Source organism: Xiphophorus hellerii, chromosome 15 (assembly GCF_003331165.1).
Source record: "Xiphophorus hellerii strain 12219 chromosome 15, Xiphophorus_hellerii-4.1, whole genome shotgun sequence".
Classification (NCBI taxonomy): domain Eukaryota; kingdom Metazoa; phylum Chordata; class Actinopteri; order Cyprinodontiformes; family Poeciliidae; genus Xiphophorus; species Xiphophorus hellerii.
This window is the reverse complement of record NC_045686.1, coordinates 5,988,768-6,006,091: the sequence shown is the minus strand read 5'-3', so window position 1 is coordinate 6,006,091 and position 17,324 is coordinate 5,988,768. Positions and strand designations below refer to the sequence as shown.

General features: G+C 45.2%; 2 protein-coding genes, 2 long non-coding RNA genes and 4 other non-coding genes across 8 annotated transcripts; 5 read left to right on the top strand and 3 right to left on the bottom strand.

The window, feature by feature from the left end:
- Positions 1–3,648: 3,648 nt before the first annotated feature.
- Positions 3,649–7,522, bottom strand: rnaseh1 (ribonuclease H1). The gene is made up of 8 exons (XM_032584970.1): positions 7,247–7,522; positions 6,239–6,363; positions 5,787–5,966; positions 5,170–5,269; positions 5,036–5,090; positions 4,421–4,505; positions 4,228–4,352; positions 3,649–4,151 (listed from the first exon to the last, which is right to left on the bottom strand). The coding sequence occupies exons 1-8, from the start codon at positions 7,375–7,377 to the stop codon at positions 4,065–4,067; spliced, it is 888 nt and encodes a 295-aa protein (XP_032440861.1). The 5' UTR covers positions 7,378–7,522; the 3' UTR covers positions 3,649–4,064.
- Positions 7,523–7,633: 111 nt separating this feature from the next.
- Positions 7,634–15,032, top strand: rps7 (ribosomal protein S7). Its single transcript, XM_032584983.1, has 7 exons — positions 7,634–7,714; positions 8,427–8,512; positions 8,583–8,654; positions 8,990–9,133; positions 11,790–11,854; positions 12,691–12,841; positions 14,922–15,032. Exons 2-7 carry the CDS (start codon positions 8,438–8,440, stop codon positions 14,997–14,999), a joined length of 585 nt encoding a protein of 194 aa, XP_032440874.1. The 5' UTR covers positions 7,634–7,714; positions 8,427–8,437; the 3' UTR covers positions 15,000–15,032.
- On the bottom strand, positions 8,607–11,701 carry LOC116733962 (uncharacterized). Its single transcript, XR_004342142.1, has 2 exons — positions 11,501–11,701; positions 8,607–8,690 (listed from the first exon to the last, which is right to left on the bottom strand). It is a non-coding gene; the product is annotated as an uncharacterized LOC116733962 (long non-coding RNA).
- On the top strand, positions 8,678–8,896 carry LOC116734763 (small nucleolar RNA SNORA73 family). Its single transcript, XR_004342268.1, has one exon. It is a non-coding gene; the product is annotated as a small nucleolar RNA SNORA73 family (small nucleolar RNA).
- On the top strand, positions 11,488–11,706 carry LOC116734762 (small nucleolar RNA SNORA73 family). The gene has a single exon (XR_004342267.1). It is a non-coding gene; the product is annotated as a small nucleolar RNA SNORA73 family (small nucleolar RNA).
- LOC116734761 (small nucleolar RNA SNORA73 family) lies at positions 12,247–12,465 on the top strand. The gene has a single exon (XR_004342266.1). It is a non-coding gene; the product is annotated as a small nucleolar RNA SNORA73 family (small nucleolar RNA).
- LOC116734760 (small nucleolar RNA SNORA73 family) lies at positions 14,296–14,514 on the top strand. The gene has a single exon (XR_004342265.1). It is a non-coding gene; the product is annotated as a small nucleolar RNA SNORA73 family (small nucleolar RNA).
- Positions 15,033–15,049: 17 nt separating the features above from the next.
- On the bottom strand, positions 15,050–17,137 carry LOC116733965 (uncharacterized). Its single transcript, XR_004342144.1, has 3 exons — positions 16,867–17,137; positions 16,471–16,577; positions 15,050–15,162 (listed from the first exon to the last, which is right to left on the bottom strand). It is a non-coding gene; the product is annotated as an uncharacterized LOC116733965 (long non-coding RNA).
- Between the last annotated feature and the right edge of the window lie 187 nt (positions 17,138–17,324).

The window sequence follows — 17,324 nt, the reverse complement described above, 5'->3', positions numbered from 1 at the left end:
TTATCTGATAAATTATTTTACAGGTCGAGAGTCACTTTTTCTGTTTAAAAAAAGCCCCCTCCTGACCACCCCCCCACTTAACCCCACGCTTGGCCACGCCCCTCAGCGTGTCATGGCTCCACCCACTTTGAGGAACTGACCTCTCTGGGTCACGAAGGTTAGCTACACTTGAAGCTAACCATGTTTCATCAGGCCTGTTCACTGAAGAAACGGCCAAGCTGAATCCAAACAGTTAATCCAGTGCTTCTCAATTCCAGTCCTCAGTCCTGCTCTGCATGTTTTAGGTCTCTAGTCCAGAACAGCTGATTCAAATGATTGCATGACCATCAAGTGCTGCAGACGCAGCACTTGATGGGCTGCAGACGCCTGTTAATCACCCATAGATTCCATCCAGGTGTGACAGAAGGTAAACACCTAAAACATGCAGGGCAGGAGGACCGGAATTAAGAAACACTGAGTTCATTTATTATGTAACAGGGAGGTGATTACTTTTTAACAAGTTATCCTGAACTTATTCCAGTTTTATCCTGAACTTATTCCGGTTTTATCCTGAACTTATTCCAGTTTTATCCTGAACTTATTCTGGTTTTATCCTGAACTTATTCCGGTTTTATCCTGAACTTATTCCGGTTTTATCCTGAACTTATTCCGGTTTTATCCTGAACTTATTCCGGTTTTATCCTGAACTTATTCCGGTTTTATCCTGAACTTATTCTGGTTTTATCCTGAACTTATTCTGGTTTTATCCTGAACTTATTCCAGTTTTATCCTGAACTTATTCCAGTTTTATCCTGAACTTATTCTGGTTTTATCCTGAATTTATTCTGAGCTGAATAGAGGAAAGTTTTATTTTCCTGAAAGTTAAGAAAAGTTTAGTTTAGATGTCTTCCTCTTTATCATCTTTTTCGCCATCATCTGATCCCAGACGGTTCCGACCCGGTTGGACCAGAACCAGCAGCTTGCTGCTGTGTAGGTGTTGGGCTCCCGCAGCCTGCGGCATCCACCCGCTCTGCCAGAGAAAGTCGTTGCCACGGCGATGAACCATACCCCCCAGGCTCTCTGCTCCATGTATGGGCGAGGAGCCGTGACCTTTGACCTGCAGGGTCTGCAGAAACTTCTGGTATTGATTCAGAGTTTCTCTAAAGTTTCTGATCCGATTTATTCGTCTGGGAAACTAAAGAACTTTCCAGACAGGGCCAAAGTCAGCACACCCCTCTGCTAGTGGAACCAGTTACAGTTACTCTGCTACCCTCAGTAACTTTCTGGGAATTTTTGTAGTTTTGACTGGAGTCCAGTTTTTTGCTCCTGTGGTAGTTTGACTCATTTAAGTGAAGTGAGGAGTTTCTGGGCTTTAACTAGGCCATTTCAGAACTTTTTTAGGAGATTCTTGAGTATTGGCTCAGTTCTGTGCTTCAGTCCAGGCTTGCCTCTCAGATGTCCCTGCAGCTTCTGATACAGGAGCGGGAGTCATCATGCCGGGTGATCGACCAATCAGAAGAGGATTTGAAATATGGTAAGCACCACTATTGGTTGTTTTGCTACAAGCAATAGTAAAACAGATTTTTTTTTTCCAATTTAATGCTTCAACTGTGACATCATGTCGGTAAACTCTGAATATAACCAAGTTAACCTGTAGTTACCAATAGTTATTTAATCTTAATTTATCATGGATTAATTTATATATTTGTATTTATTCATTTACTACCAGGCACACAGAAGTGATGAATCACCAATCAGAGGCGAGGAAGAGGAACTTATGATGACGCTCTTTGCTGGCTCCACCCCCTTTCCTTGTCACGTGTTCCTCAGGTGAACATCGCTGAAGGTTACAGGTTAACAGAACACGCTGCAGTACCGCTGCCGGCCACCAGGGGGACAAAAACAGCAGCAATAATTCATCGGTCAAATTTTCTCCTTCCGGTTCTGGAAAGAAACACGACCTGGTTTTTATTTTGATATTAATAAAGAATAAAATCTAAATATGTCAATTAAAACATGATAGAACCGGAACATTTGAATAATAATAACAATAGTTAGTGATCCCAACATTAAAACATGATAAAAACATTTTAATAATAACAACACTCAGCGTTTGGAGCAGAGCAGCTGCTTGGTGTTTCCTGCAGCTGCCTGTTAGTATGCAGCTCAGGTCTGCAGCAGGCTGACGCCCAGAGAGCCGCGCTGCATCCCAACATGCTGCTGTTCCTCCCACTGAGGCTCCTGCTGGGAGGACTGGCCTGATCTGGGCCAAAACCAGCCTCAGACTGGGAGAACTGGCCGTGGTGCATTCACTGACCTGCTGGATCCTGTCATAGTGTCAGATAAAGATCTTCTCCTTCCCAGCTCCATCTTGGTCCCTGTTGTCATGGAAACAGACCCGTCTGTGACATCATGTTCAGGTCAGGAGGTTCTGGACCTGCTGAGGGAGTCGAGTCCAAACGGAGCTGCTCAGAACCGCAGAGCAGACCTCCCTCTCTCCTGGCTCTGCAGATGAGGCGGAAAGTTCTGCAGAACTCCGGTCCGGTTCCTCCGGCCCAGTCTGACCCGGTTCCTCTGACCCAATGTGCAAAGTTTATTTTCTCAGAATGTTCTGGAGCAAAGCAGAGTTCTGATTCTACCGCCTTGGTTCCCTCCAGCTGCAGAGCTAACGAGCCGCTGAAGCTTTGACCTTTGACCCCGCAGCGTGTGCCGCCGCTGGCGGGATCGTGGCGGCCCGCGCTGGCCAGCAGGCAGAGGTCAGAGGTCAGGGGAGGCTTTGCCTCAGCCTGCTGCTGCCAGTTTTCAAAGCCAAACTGAGCGAGGTCAGAGTTCAGACTGAAACAGATTTATGAAATATAAAAGTTTTTTCTAAACAAACTTCTTTGTCCAATCAGCATCACTCCATGCTGAATCTGCCAGCGGTATGAATAGTTATGATCCTTGCTGCTCATTAAACTAGAAAATAAATCTTTTAATCCCTGAAAGATTTTAACTTTAATACAAATTTAAAGTAGCCAAAGGATTTCTTTTTATTTCTAAGAAATAAAATTTATTTGGCAACAATAAAAAATAATTTATGGAATTAAGAATAAAATAAAAACCCACAGGAAATGGTTTTCAGTGTGATCAAGGATTATACTTCAGTATTAATCATAATAAATTGATATAATCAAAAGTTAATTCTACATAAATTAGGAAATTAATAATCTGCTGATCTGTCCAGAGTTTAATGAAAGCCATTAACAGTGAGGAAGCCGTGCTGCCCTCTGCTGGTCCCTTTGAACACCTGCAGGTCGGAACCAGGTGAAACATTAAAGATGGAATAATTTAACAAAATTTTTCTAAAAAAACATGTTTGGAATAATTTAACAGATTAAATCAGCCAACAGAAGAAGAGCGGCTCCGGGGGAGGAGCAGTCGTGAGGGCGTCATCGGCCAATCAGAACCAGGGATTATATTTAACTAATATCTAAACCAGAGGGCCGGCGTCCTGCATGTTTTATTGGTATCAACAACCTTTTCAGCAGGTCAGTGTTCTTCTAATGAGCCATGATTGGATCCAGGTGCGTTAAACCAGGGAGAGAGTAAAACACGCAGGACGCCGGGCCTCCAGGACGACTTTGGGCTCCACTGAGCTAATCCTTCAGGGAGTAAAGAGACACTTCACAGTTTAGCCTTTTTAAACATTTTAATAAACGGTTAGAGAAACTTTCTTATGCTTTATCAGACAACAGAAACAGCAGCAGAATAAATAATCCTCCTGACTCCGACTGGTGAGTTAATTATTCCCACAGATCCGACTGAAAGGCTTCAGTTAGCAAATATGTTTTACTTCAGTTTCATCTCTAAACCGGGAAAACAATAATTAGCCAAACTGGTACCAGTAAACTCCCAGTTTAACGTGATGACAGCAGTTCCCCCTGCTGGATAATGATGAGAACAGCAGGAGGATGACAACCTGTCGGCTGATCTCTGCTGCCGTTCTTCATAAATCAGGAAAGGAAGTGCTCCGGCTTCATGGTCGGAAGCAAACTAAACTTTATTCACCCTGAGCAGAAAGAAAATCAGAAAACATCAGAAACTTTTCACAGCAGCTCCTTGGCTGCTCCCTCCCTGGACAGCCGGTCCGCCATCTCGTTCCCGGTGTACCCGGCGTGGCCCGGCACGTGCATCTGCAGGGAGAGGGACAGTTAGGAGCGCCCAGCTTTCTGTGCCAGCAAGCGGGTCCGATTCGGCCCGGTTATTTACCCAGACCACGTTCAGCTCAGAGTTCAGCCGGTCCAGCTCCATAAAGTCTTCTTTGTTGGTGATCGGACCGCCAGACTTCAACCTCCAGCCGTTCAGTTTCCAGGTCTTCACCCAGGTGGTCACACCTGCGGGAGGTCAGAGGTCAGAAGTCACCTGGCCCCGCCGCCCCCCGAGGTCCATGGCAATGACTCACCATTGATGGTGAACTTGCTGTCAGTGTAGAGAACCAGCTTCTGGAGGTGGTTCTGCCGGGCCAGTTCCAGAGCCCTGCAGGCCGCCTGGGGGCGGAGACATTACCGAGTCACTAACCAGCTAAACGAGTCACTAACAAGTCATTAACCAGCTAACGAGTCACTAACGATTCACTAACCAGTTAACTAGTCAGTGACCAGTTACCTGGTTAATGACCAGGTATCGAGTCGTTAACCACTAATGAGTCATTAACAAGTCAGTTAACAGGTAAACTGAGTGTTGGTTTACACGCAGAGTGATGAGTCTTTTTAACTTCAGACATTTTGTTTTATTCTGAGACTAAGTCATTAAATTTTCATTCTGTTTAAAATTTAAGCTCTTGTTAGACTCAGAATTGTATTAATTATTTTAACTGAACAATGAAACAAATGAAAGTACATCATCCCCAAACAGGAAGAAATAAAAGGATTTTGCTGCACTGAAGCAGTTGAGCCACTAGAGGGCACTGTACCAGTTCATTCTGACCAATCAGGTTCCAACTGTTTTTAAAGCCGCACTCTGTTCTCGTGTTGATTGGACGGTGATTCTGAGGCGGGATGTGATGGGCGGGTCTTACCTGAATCTCTGCTCTCTGATTGGTCTGCCGCCCCTGCAGCCGCTCTGCAACATTTCTGGCCAACAGGCAGCAGCTGGTTACTTCCTCACAGCGTTAGCAGCTAGTTGAGGGTGTGTTGGTGTGTGTGGACTCACAGTGGGTGGTCCCGGCCCCAGTACACCCCGATCCCGGCCCGAGCCCGGTCCTGCCCGTTGGCTGAGCAGCAGCCGTCGGTGTACACCACCACCGCATCACCTGGAGGGTCAGCAGCAGGTCGGAGGTCAGTCTGGGAGTGGCCACTGTTAGCAGAGCAAATTTTTAGCATTTAGCTCTTTTGCTAACTTTTAAAATGTTTAGCGTATTTAGCTTCCCCTAAAATTATTTTTTTCTGATGAATTCTATAGCGATAATTTAGTTGCATGTTTTGATAACTTTCAGTTGAAAAAAGTTCAAAAGTTCCATGTTGAAGTTTTGGTTTTTAACTGTTAATTTGATCCTGTGGAGGTACATAGTCCTGTAGCACACCTGAGGGCACTATGTCAATATGGCTGAAGTTAGCATTTTAGCATTATCTCCCACTAAATACCATGTTGACATGACGCTACAACTTTAGCTTCCACTTCATGTTCCACCATGTTAGTATAGCGCGTTAGCATTAGCAGAATTAAATTACTGATTAGTGCTTCAGGGTCAGCGCAGCTAGCTTTTTAGCTAGCGGTGCCGACCACTGGAGGCCACAGCCAAGGATGAAGCTCTATCATCATCATGGTACCCATGTAGGTGAACCCATTACTGCTTCCTGCTAACGAGCTCTCTGATGGCTTGGCTCGTTTAGGCTGAAGCTCCGCCTCCTCCTCTGGGCGGGGCCTCTTCTTTCCTAGCGGGATACACTCCACCGGTTCTGGGCCCCGTCTGGGGAGCAGAGAGACGTCCGTCTCTCCAGGCCAGGTCCCTGATGGGAAACAGAACTGCAATCAGGAACAGAACTGTTCCAGAGGAATCAGGTCCAGTTCTGCTAAAAGGTTTCAGCTGATCCAAAACGATGCAGCCTAGGTTCTGATGAAAACACAGAGATCATGTTTTTTCATTGCAGGTCTGCCATCCATCTGATCGGTCCAGATGTTCCTACCAGAACCATTCAGAGCAAGTCTGCAGGATTACTGCTGGTTCCTAGAGGTTCTAGAGGCAGAACCTTTAGTTCCTCACCTGTCTGGACCGGCTCACCTGTGCTGTGGTCCGGAACCGCAGACGGGTCTTCTCCTCTGAAGAACGCCCAGGCGTCTCGTTCTGATCCAAACTTCTTAAACGACGCAGCTGGAAACTTGTCCACCTGGATCTTACACTCTTCCCTGGAAGAACAACCAGAACCAGGAAAGTCATCAGGATTTTAGACAAAACATTTCTACAGAACTCTTTCCAGAATGTTCTTGTTTTGACCTGGTGAAATCTTCAGAACCTTTTGAATTTAACCCATTCCTCCTTCCTAACATTGTCTGTCTGACTCCTTATACTGTTGGAGGACTTCCTGTTTTCTGTCCAATCAGAGCCCAGGGATCAGTGAGACACGCCCACTCTCTCATTTACTCCCAGTAAATTTGGTTCTGATCGGTTCTGGAGAAACTGTACCTGAAGGTTCTGTTGAACCTGTCAAACTCCTACAGGAAACACAAAGATGGACCCACCAGACGGTTCTGATGATGACTGTGTAACAGCTTTTAAATACTGGTAGAGAATCACCATAGCAACCACTGACTGCTAGTTTTTCCTTCTACTAAACTTTCTACTCATACTACTCCGTGAACAATATTGACCATTTCCTGCTATACTCAGTTCCTCCACGGCTGTTTAGACCATAAAACAATATTTCTGCATTAAATTTGTTTTTTTCTGTGTGACTATTTTAACTAAATGCTGCATTTCCGTTGACTGTAAGTGAGAATCAACTAAACTAATGGGTTAAATGTATCCGTCTACAATATAAGCTTCACTTTTGATCTAAATTACTGAAATAAATTCATTTTTACTGACATAATAACTAGACGCGGCTGCTGAGGCGTTAATACTAATCAGCGGTTCCGAAAGCAACAGCCTTAGAAAATACTCAAAACCACCCGGTTCTGGATTATTATTGAGTCACGATAAACCTGGTTCCTATCCGTAATTAGTTAAAAGTTTCGTAGGAAATTCTGACGAGGTAGCACTGCTAGTCAGAACACCGGTACTGATCCTCACCATGACTTGTAGACTCCGGGTTTGACTCCCTTCCTGACAGCGTAGAAGAACTTTCCTTTCGGGTTCGGCATGTCTGAAGCGCTGCAGAACCTCTTGAGAACTGTCCGGACCGGAGTCCAAAACCGGAACATCAGCGGAACCACCAGAGTGTCATGTTGGATCTAAACTGGGTGAAGCTGGCCGTAAACCCGGCTGGAAACCCGACAATTAACAGCAGCAATGCTACTAATTTTACGCTTCTTCTTCTTCTTCTGTTGCGTTTTATGGCAGTTTACAGACTTTGTGTATTACCGCCGTCAACTGGACGGAGATGTAACTTCAGAAATTAATCTAATTTTACTCTCGCGATATCTTAAATTAACAACGGCGTACATATCTAATTCTCGCGATGCTATTGTTCAGCGACGCGATTGGATTAATTCAAGTCTCGCGATGTTCCGGTCTCTTCCTTGGCCGTCGCTGACACAGGTTAGTCGTGTTATTTTCACAGTACATCCGTTTTCTGATCTTAAATGTCCTTTAAAGCTGTTTTGTTGTTGCTTCAACAACCTGAACTTCCTATTTGGACTCTGATACCTCAGATTAAGATGTTTGTAGCAGCGGATGGTTTCGTTAGAGGTGTATTTACAGCGTAGTAGCGGAGGGACTGTGTTAGCGGGAGAAGCTAGGCCGAGCGTGTGTTCAGTCAGCTACTGCTGGAGAATAAACTGGGAATTAACTAGTAAACTGGTCCGACAGTTCCACCGAAAAACCTGTGAGCTGGGACCAGTTTAGCGGTTAGGTCGCTGCAGGAGGAGAACTGGAACCATTTCAAACCAGTTTACTGGGAGTTCAGGTCGGCAGCAACTGAGACCAGTTCACCGGTTATTCTGGAACCAGTTTAGATGTTCCTGAGTCAGATTTTATTCAAAAATACTTTGTTAATGAAACTGAAATCATCCAAGTATCTTCAGAGAATTGCGGACGGTGATGCTGTGGGCAGGGAGGATTTCTGATAGCAGTCAGTGTTACAACGTCTGACTGAATACTTGCTGTATGATGGTCTAATACTAACAGCTTGATATCCCCCAGCAACACATCCAGATAGCCCTGCTAATCCTCCTCCTTTGCTTTTGCTGTTCCTCCTTAAATATGTGATGAAATGACCTCTGACCTCTTTAACCCCTCTGTGTCTGTGCAGAGACTAAGGCCATGTTCAGTACTAGCGCTAAGATAGTGAAGCCGAATGGCGAGAAGCCCGATGAGTTTGAGTCTGGGATTTCCCAGGTAAGAGCCGTCAGTCAGCCATCTTGGTGCCGGTTCTGTTCGCCTGCTGACCTGGACCTTTCTCCTCCAGGCTCTGCTGGAGCTGGAGATGAACTCCGACCTGAAGGCCCAGCTGAGGGAACTGCACATCACCGCAGCTAAGGTGGGATTCTGCTGAACGTTTTCCCGACATGGACACCTGGGGGCGTGGCCTCCAGCTCTGTCCTGGTGGCCAATGGGAGCGCAGCTCTGAGCCATGACGTCCAATCCCGTTCCACGATGTCGGATAGTAAGCTCCGCCCCCGGCTGCCCGTCGGCCGGCGCGGCGAGCGTCCTGCATATTCCTACGCCTTCCCAGAGTCCTTTGGGCCGTTACTGGGGAGACAAACCATGCAGGACACAGAACGCTCTGGTTCCGTTTGGATCCGGATCCGCTCCATGCTGTGCGGCGGCGCAGCGTGTTGCTGGCGGCTGACGGAGCATTCCTCTGTGTTGCAGGAGATCGAGGTGGGCGGCAGCCGCAAAGCCATCATCATCTTCGTCCCGGTTCCTCAGCTCAAGTCCTTCCAGAAGATCCAGGTCCGCCTGGTCCGGGAGCTGGAGAAGAAGTTCAGCGGGAAGCATGTCGTCTTCATTGCACAGGTGAGGGGTCAAAGGTCAGAGGCTGGGAACCTCCCAGGTTGGGTTCCAGACCCAGTTTTGCTCAAGACGTGGAGCTAGCGCTGCAGCTAACATGAACTGATCGATTATTCTGACAGGATAAAAAATATTTTCATTTAACCAATTCAGATTTTTTATATATTTGAAATTCATAAAAATACAAATAAACATTTGAAATGGTTCCTTAGATAAAACATATTCTTATCTAAAAGTCAAAAAAAATCTGCTGATCATCAATACTAGTGACGGTCCGATCAGGTTGTTTGCTGCCGGTTCTGATACCGATCATCCATGTGGCCGATCACCGATCTCTGCTGATCACCTGGCTGTTAATTTTTCACTTTAGGTATAAATGATTCTGTTATCTGGCAATAAACTGACCTAATGTAGAGCTGTTAGACATATTTTACCACATATCTAAAATCTTTCTAAGTTCCCTGCTGCAGCTCTCAGCAGCTGCTCGCTGTGACAGTTCACCGTCTGGAGGTTCAGCGGCTCCGTCTGGGAAACATCACCACAGTAGCGGCGATATTTTGTTCCTGCGTTGAGCCTCCGTGCAGCCAAATCAATCAAGTGTTTGTTTTTTAAATATCATATTAGATTGGTTGTGTTGATGCGTTGTGGCGAGCTTCGCCCCCGAGGTCATTTCCCACATCAACACGCAAACGTCCCGGTTCACTCAGAGCGTTAAAGTTCCTCACTACAGGAGTTGATGCTGCGCAGCGAGAAGGCAGGAGACCAGCTGCAGGCCGAGAAGGAGATACAGGTGATCGGCAACTAGAGACGCTGATCGATCACCGATCAGACACTTTTTCACGGAAATCGGCCGATTATGATGGATGGCCGATCGATCGGCACACCTCTGATCAATACAGCTAGAGCTGATCTGCTGATTATTGATCTGCATGCGAAAGGTGATAAATTTCTTTACAGAAGCTGAAGTGGAGCAGAAACAGAACAGATCTTCAGATTCATGTCAGATGGAAAATGTTTTGGCTTCATTGCTGCTGTTTCAGCAAATTATCTTTAAGTCTGAATACTCCAGTTACTGATGAAGTGATTATTAAATTAGTTGCTGATTATTTAAATAATTGATTAATAATTTCATTTTTAGTAGGAACGACTCTTTCACAATAAAAGTCTGGATCTGCTGAATCATTCAGTAACGTTTGGTTGACTGATTGGTCAGCTGATCACCAGATGCCATCTGATTACTTCAGTCATGACTGCAGAAATTTAATTTAATATAATTTACCAAAAATATAAACATTCCATTAAAGAAAATGCTGAAGTTTGTTTTTCTATAGTTTAAGACCAAAAAGAGAAAGAAGTTTCTCAAAGCTTTAAAATGGCAGAATGTTTAAAAAATTGACATCTATTTTCAAAATGATGTAATATTTTAATCTCTTAGTTTCATTTAGTTGGACTGAAACCAGAATCTATGGAGGACAGATCTTGCCAAAACTGGCCATAAATAAATAGCTTGATGAAGTGATGTGGCAAATATGGCCGCCAAAATATCAGAATTAATACAGGTGAAAACTGGAAATATCAGACAAAAAATATAGAAATAAAAGAGCAAACAGGATTGGAACTAAAATGGAAACTACTGATAAATACCGTTTAATCTGTTACTCTTTAGTCAGTTAAGTTGATTATAAAAACCATTTATAATAAACTGAAATGTAATCTTTTCTAGGGTTAAAGTTCAGAATTATGTGCCTGCAGCTGATTTTTTTTCCTTTAAGTAAAAAAAGAAAATAGCTTTTGGGTTGTTTATTATCCAACTTTCCTGTTAAAGAACACGAAGTGAGTCTGTGGGTGACGGCCAAACCGGATCTCATTGGTCAGTTTGCTTTATGTGGCGGCTTGGTGTTTTTTCTGTTAGTTGAAAGTGAATGAGGGAGTTTGATCCTCCTGTAGTTCTAAGAGCCATTTGGATCCCGCCTGAGCTTTTTACCGTGTGCGGTTCTGCCGGGTCGCTGGTTCTGGAGCTTTTTTTCTGTGGTTTGGCGAACCGGAGAGCTGAGGAGTGACCCGGTTGGACGCCATGATATCTGCTGCCTGAACCTGGGGATCTCCGACCTGCCATGGGTCACAGAGGCTCTGCTTTCATGTCTTTATTATTTAGCATAATTTAATATCAAAACGTTTGCTGTCCTCTGATCACTGAGGTGTTGGGGTAGAGGTTAGGGTTAGAGGTTAGGGTTAGGGTGTCATAAAGGTTGAGCAACAACATTCATGTCTGTGTCAAAGTCCCAGGCTCTGATCTGGACGTTTCGCATTTCCTGTTAATGCGTCAATATTCCCAGTGTGAACTGGTGCAGCTCCAGTTCCCGACATGGACACCTGGGGGCGTGGCCTCCAGCTCTGTCCTGGTGGCCAATGGGAGCGCAGCTCTGAGCCATGACGTCCAATCCCGTTCCACGATGTCGGATAGTAAGCTCCGCCCCCGGCTGCCCGTCGGCCGGCGCGGCGAGCGTCCTGCATATTCCTACGCCTTCCCAGAGTCCTTTGGGCCGTTACTGGGGAGACAAACCATGCAGGACACAGAACACTCTGGATCCGTCCGGTTCCGGTCCAGGTTCTGCTCCTCTGATCAGGTATTGATTATTGATCACTGTTGTTTGTTTTCCAGAGGAGGATTCTTCCCAAACCCACCAGGAAAAGTCGCACCAAGAATAAGCAGAAGCGTCCCAGGAGGTGAGTGGACCAGAACCGCTCAGTTCTGCAGAACTTGGACCCAGATTGGACCTGAGGGGAAAACAGACCGGTCTCCAGAGATCAGAACCGGTTCTGATTCTCATGTCTGGACCTACTGGAGGATCAGTAGAACCAGAACCAGAGGTGTTGGGTCAGTTCTGATTGGATCAGAGGTTCTGTAGCGGTTCTACAGAACTTCTGAGGAGCCGAACAGGGAAGGGTCAAAGGTCAGGGTTTGGTCCTTCACAGTTCAGCGGCTCGACCCGATTGGTTCTGCTGTCAAGAACAGACCGGAGAGGGTAGTGATGATGTCATCAGCAGAAAGCTGTGTGATTGGTCAGACCTCTGCATTTAAATGTTCACGAACATTTTCAGATTCAAAAATCGTTTTCCTGACATGGACACCTGGGGGCGTGGCCTCCAGCTCTGTCCTGGTGGCCAATGGGAGCGCAGCTCTGAGCCGTGACGTCCAATCCCGTTCCACAATGTCGGACAGTAAGCTCCGCCCCCGGCTGCCCGTCGGCCGGCGTGGCGAGCGTCCTGCATATTCCTACGCCTTCCCAGAGTCCTTTGGGCCGTTACTGGGGAGACAAACCATGCAGGACACAAAACACTCACAAACATTGTTGTTTGTGATGTCAGAATGATGTCATTTTTTATTGACTCAATAATTAGCATACACCCTGTTTTCAAGCTAACTGTCCAGCTCAGATACTTAGCAAGCTAATTAGCTTCAAGCTAATTAAGCTAAGCATTTAGTCTGAATTTGTGACATTTATAAATGAATGAACAATAAAAAAAATGACTGAAAAACAAACTTCCTCTCGTCCACCCAGTCGAACTTTGACCTCCGTCCATGACGCCATCTTGGAGGACCTGGTGTTCCCCAGTGAGATCGTCGGGAAGCGGATCCGGGTCAAGCTAGACAGCAGCCGGCTCATCAAGGTCCACCTGGACAAGGCCCAGCAGAACAACGTGGAACACAAAGTGAGTGGTTCTGTTCAGACCGGACCAGAACCGGGCCAGCCGGGTTCTGATTCTGGTTTTGAAATGTTTGAGGAATCAAACTGGGTTCTAGTTCTGTTTTCATGTGGCTTAGATCTTTGGGAGTGGGAGTGGCCACCATGATGAACTATGGCAGGCCGTTTTGTCATACAATCGGCTGCAACACTTCATTCCAGATTTGTGTTTCATTCTAGAAAAGCTGGATTTCCAGATCCATAAAGATGTTTTTAAATTGGTTCCAGACAACTAAAGGTTAAATAAACCAAAGTCAAAGGTCATCCTGCTGAACTCTTGACAAATCTGTGCAGGCAGCTGTTTGGACAGCTCAGCACAGTTAACGGACTCTTTGCACGTCCGGCGCTGATGTCACATCCGCCTGAGCGAAATGCGGTTTCCTTGTTTCCGCTTTGAGTTACCATGACAGCTAGAAAAGACAAAGTCTTATTTCAGACGCAAATAAAACGATACTATGAACATTGCTGTCTTCCTAATATAATGGGCTTTTAAGTTTTCATGGATTTCCAAACGGTCCTGAATTAAGAAGACGTGGCTTGTAAATATTCGTCGCTACCAGTTAAAGCTAACGCCGCACAGCAAAGTTTGCAGCCTTCACTTCACTCCGGATCAACTTCTTTAGCCTAAAGCAGAAGGTAAAGGAGCCTCCTGTGTTATTTCCATGGAATCACTTCTGTATTCAGCCTGAAAGAAAGTTTATGGGAACCAGAGAGCAGACCAGAGCCAGACAGCCGAGCTACTGATCCGCCTGTACACACTGCTGTAAACACCGTCCTGCTTCACAAGAAGCATGCAAAACTAATAAAGCGAAGTAACACGGAGACCTTAAGGAACACGGCCATATTTTTCTAAAAGCAACAACTTTGAACCTGAACAGTCAGCTGAACTAGAACTCCGACACCAGAGCTGCTCTACTGTTAAGCTATGGGCTTGTTGTTCCTCAGGCTTCAGAAGCAAAAAGCCTGAACCGTAAAATCCCCGTTACTAGGTCTCTGACACTAACGACAATAAATGCATGTAATATACTTGAAAACAAGGTAAAAACATTGTCCGTTAGAATGGATGAAAAATGTTTACATACTTAAATAGCACATTTTTACAAGAAAAATGTCTAGCATAAGCTAAAGCTAATGTTAGCCACAAAGTTTAAAGAAAGTAAAACTCACCCTTGTGTCTGTGAACGTATAACGAGACGAACATCTTAAAACTTTTCTCCAGCTACATGTTGGGGCTTCAGATCGATGTTCATCATTAACTGTTACCTTGGAAACACCCAGTGGAAAGAGACATTTTCACCAGACTGGAAACGATCGAGCCGCTTTTCCCCGAACGCAGAAGCTGAGGAGCAAAGAGCCTGTTCAGAAATCCTGACTGATCTTAATGACTGTGATGCTGCTGTAACCAATAGCAACCATCAGTTCCCGACATGGACACCTGGGGGCGTGGCCTCCAGCTCTGTCCTGGTGGCCAATGGGAGCGCAGCTCTGAGCCGTGACGTCCAATCCCGTTCCACAATGTCGGACAGTAAGCTCCGCCCCCGGCTGCCCGTCGGCCGGCGTGGCGAGCGTCCTGCATATTCCTACGCCTTCCCAGAGTCCTTTGGGCCGTTACTGGGGAGACAAACCATGCAGGACACAAAACGCTCCGGATCCGTCTGGAGGGAAAACTAACAGTTTATTTCTGTAATTCATCAGAACCGTAAAAATAGTTCAGGATTAAAGAAAACAAGAAATAAAGATAAAAATAATTTAACTGCATTTTTCCAGACAGCTTCTGAAAAACTGAGATTAAGTCAAAATGTGCCAGTGGATAAGAAACAAAATAATAATTAGTGTTTGCCATCTGATAATACCTTTAGTTAATCTCCTAAAGATGATTATGATAAAAGTAAAGATGGTTTAGTCCACCAGAGGGCGCTCACCGTCCCTCCAGTCCAACACTTTCTACTGAATTATAACTTTAGGAAAATCGCTCATCTGATATTTTAATTAATCTAAATGTTTTAGTTTGAGACCAGGTTCTGCTCTGACCTCTGACCTCTGTGCAGGTGGAGACGTTCTCTGGAGTCTATAAGAAGCTGACGGGGAAAGACGTCGTGTTTGAATTCCCAGAATTCCAGCTGTAAACGCGCCGGACTCAATAAAGTTGTTTTCTGTCACTTTGGTCTCCGTGTGCTTTACTGTTGGTCCAGGTCCGGTTCAGTCCAGAACCAGCTCCTTGGCTCTGGTGGACCCGGGTCTGGACCGGTCCGAGGGCCCAGGAGACTCCAGAACCACTGAAACACAAACCTGTAGCAAAAACAGGTGTAAAGGTTATAAATAATTGAAGTTATAATTTAAATGTAAATTTATTAAAGCTGGAAATAAAAACAGAAATAAAGAGTAACTTGCCCCAGTTATTAAATATTTCATTTTAAAAACTAAACATTATTTCTGCGGTGAATTACATCATAAATTCATTTAATCCATCAAATTTATCGTCAGACTCCGGAGGCGGGCCTAACGAACGCTCTGGCATCTGATTGGCTTCTTCCACAGAGATCCTGGCTTCTGATTGGCTGTCAGCACAACTTTTCAGTTTGCTGCGAGTCTGAGGTTCAAACCTCAGCTGGAAAGTTTAAAAATAAATAAATTGTAATTTACTTTCTAAACTCTGGGTAAGTAACTTTGGCCTCTTAGATCTGCAGTTCGGAGAGTTTGGACCGACTCAGAACCAGAGCCCATCTGAAGCAATGAATGGTCCGACTGGGTCTGAATTGTGAAGCGGTGCTGAACAGTTCTGTGTAGCAGGACTGGTTCTGACGAGCAGAAGACAGTTCATAACCTGAAGTTCTGATGTGTGGACCGGTCCAGAACCAGAACCTTTTCCCTGTGAACACCGGAGGGAACCGAGTCGGGAATCATTCAGCGCTGGTTCATCTGCAGTCTGTGCGCTGGGCTCGGTGGCGCCCCCTGCTGGCCTGCGGGGCTACAGCCTCTTCCGGTAGGCGGAGACCGGAAGCTAGCGCCACGACACCTGGCTGTCGAAGGTTCTGTTATTCTGATCAAACCGGACGGACGCCACGCAGAACCGCTGAGGTTCCGGTGTCTTCGGTCCAGACGAGGCTGAAGAACCGGAACAGTTTCCGGTCCAGTTCCAGTATCTGGTCCAGTTTGGTGAAGACCAGGAGAATCCAGACTGGATCAGAACCGGGTCCAGATGGAAGAAAAACCTGCAGCGGGTCAGAACCAGATCTACTCTGACTGGACCAGCACAGACCAGCACTGGTGCTGGAGGCTGAAACCCTCAGCTTCCAGAACCAGAACCGGTTCTGCTGGGGAGGCTTGAGGGTCCGGTACAGCGGTTCTGAACATTCCCAGGGCTTCAGCCTGGCAGTGGCAGCATCATGCTGTGGGAGGGTTTCAGCCTGCTGTCTTTTAATCCAGATTATAGTTTCTAGTTATTCCATCTCAGCTGCTTGGCTTCATGTTTCTGGTTTTAATATTTTTCCTACATGCTGAATTCAGAGGATCAATAAAGTTTGTTTCTGTTTATATTTCTTCAGTTTTTCTGTCTTTAAAGTGTCTTCATCAAGCTCTGCGCTGGCGGCAGCTTACTTTCATTTATTGATGACTTTGGGATCAATGCAGAACTTCTGAACATCTCAGCGATGCTTTAGGGCTGACCAGTCCTCTGCAGCTGGAGCGCTCAGCTGGTCATGTGACTGCAAAGACAGGAAGTCATCAGTTTGAACTATAAACGTAAAAGGTAAAGATAATTTTATACATTACAAAGTGCTTAGTAACTTTGGTAACTGACTAGTCTGCAGGAAGATGAAAAGTGGAGCAGCAGTTTGTGAAATCTGGATTGCTGCGATAATCCAGAATCTATTTAACTGGATTGATGTCAGAGTTATGAGGTTTAAAGCAACTGGTTCCAGAGAAGTGACCTGAACTAACAGAGATCAAACCTGGAGGTTAGTTTCCTCTTTTAACAGGAACTTAGGGACTTACTGTATGTGTCTTGTGTAGGTAATAAAGATGTTCTTTGTATGTTTCTTTATATTGTAAAGTTTCTTTAGACTGAAAGAAAAAACAGATAATTTGCTTATAAAAAAGAAACAATGCATCAATAATAAATGTCATTTGATTTAAAAAAAAAAAACAAAAACAAAAAAAACCCAGGAACTTCCTATTAACACAAACAAAAACAGAAGCGTTGTTTCCACTAGAGGGTGCAGTTTATCCGATCAATGCCTCAGGATGAAGCTGTCAGAGCCGTAACTGATAAAACAGAAATAAAATACAGATTATTATGTTATTACTGATTTAGCGTTTTATCATTTACCTATCAGTATGTATTGACCCATTATAATTATAATGTAGTTCCGCCTCCCCAGCAGCAAGTGGCGCTGTCGGACCATAACCAGTTCCTGGTAAACGGTGTAGCAGCCGCTGTTAGCTTTAGCTGT

What these genes read in the sequence shown, in the direction of transcription:
- rnaseh1 (XM_032584970.1), bottom strand. Translation starts at nt 7,377, where the DNA reads ATGTTCCGGTTTTGGACTCCGGTCCGGACAGTTCTCAAGAGGTTCTGC. An exon ending in CAGCAAGTTCACCATCAATG is followed by an intron (nt 4,353 to 4,420) that starts GTGAGTCATTGC and finishes GACCTCCCGCAG; the next exon opens with GTGTGACCACCTGGGTGAAG. An exon ending in CTGAGCTGAACGTGGTCTGG is followed by an intron (nt 4,152 to 4,227) that starts GTAAATAACCGG and finishes CTCTCCCTGCAG; the next exon opens with ATGCACGTGCCGGGCCACGC.
- rps7 (XM_032584983.1), top strand. Translation starts at nt 8,438, where the DNA reads ATGTTCAGTACTAGCGCTAAGATAGTGAAGCCGAATGGCGAGAAGCCC. An exon ending in TTGAGTCTGGGATTTCCCAG is followed by an intron (nt 8,513 to 8,582) that starts GTAAGAGCCGTC and finishes TTTCTCCTCCAG; the next exon opens with GCTCTGCTGGAGCTGGAGAT. An exon ending in ATGTCGTCTTCATTGCACAG is followed by an intron (nt 9,134 to 11,789) that starts GTGAGGGGTCAA and finishes TTTGTTTTCCAG; the next exon opens with AGGAGGATTCTTCCCAAACC.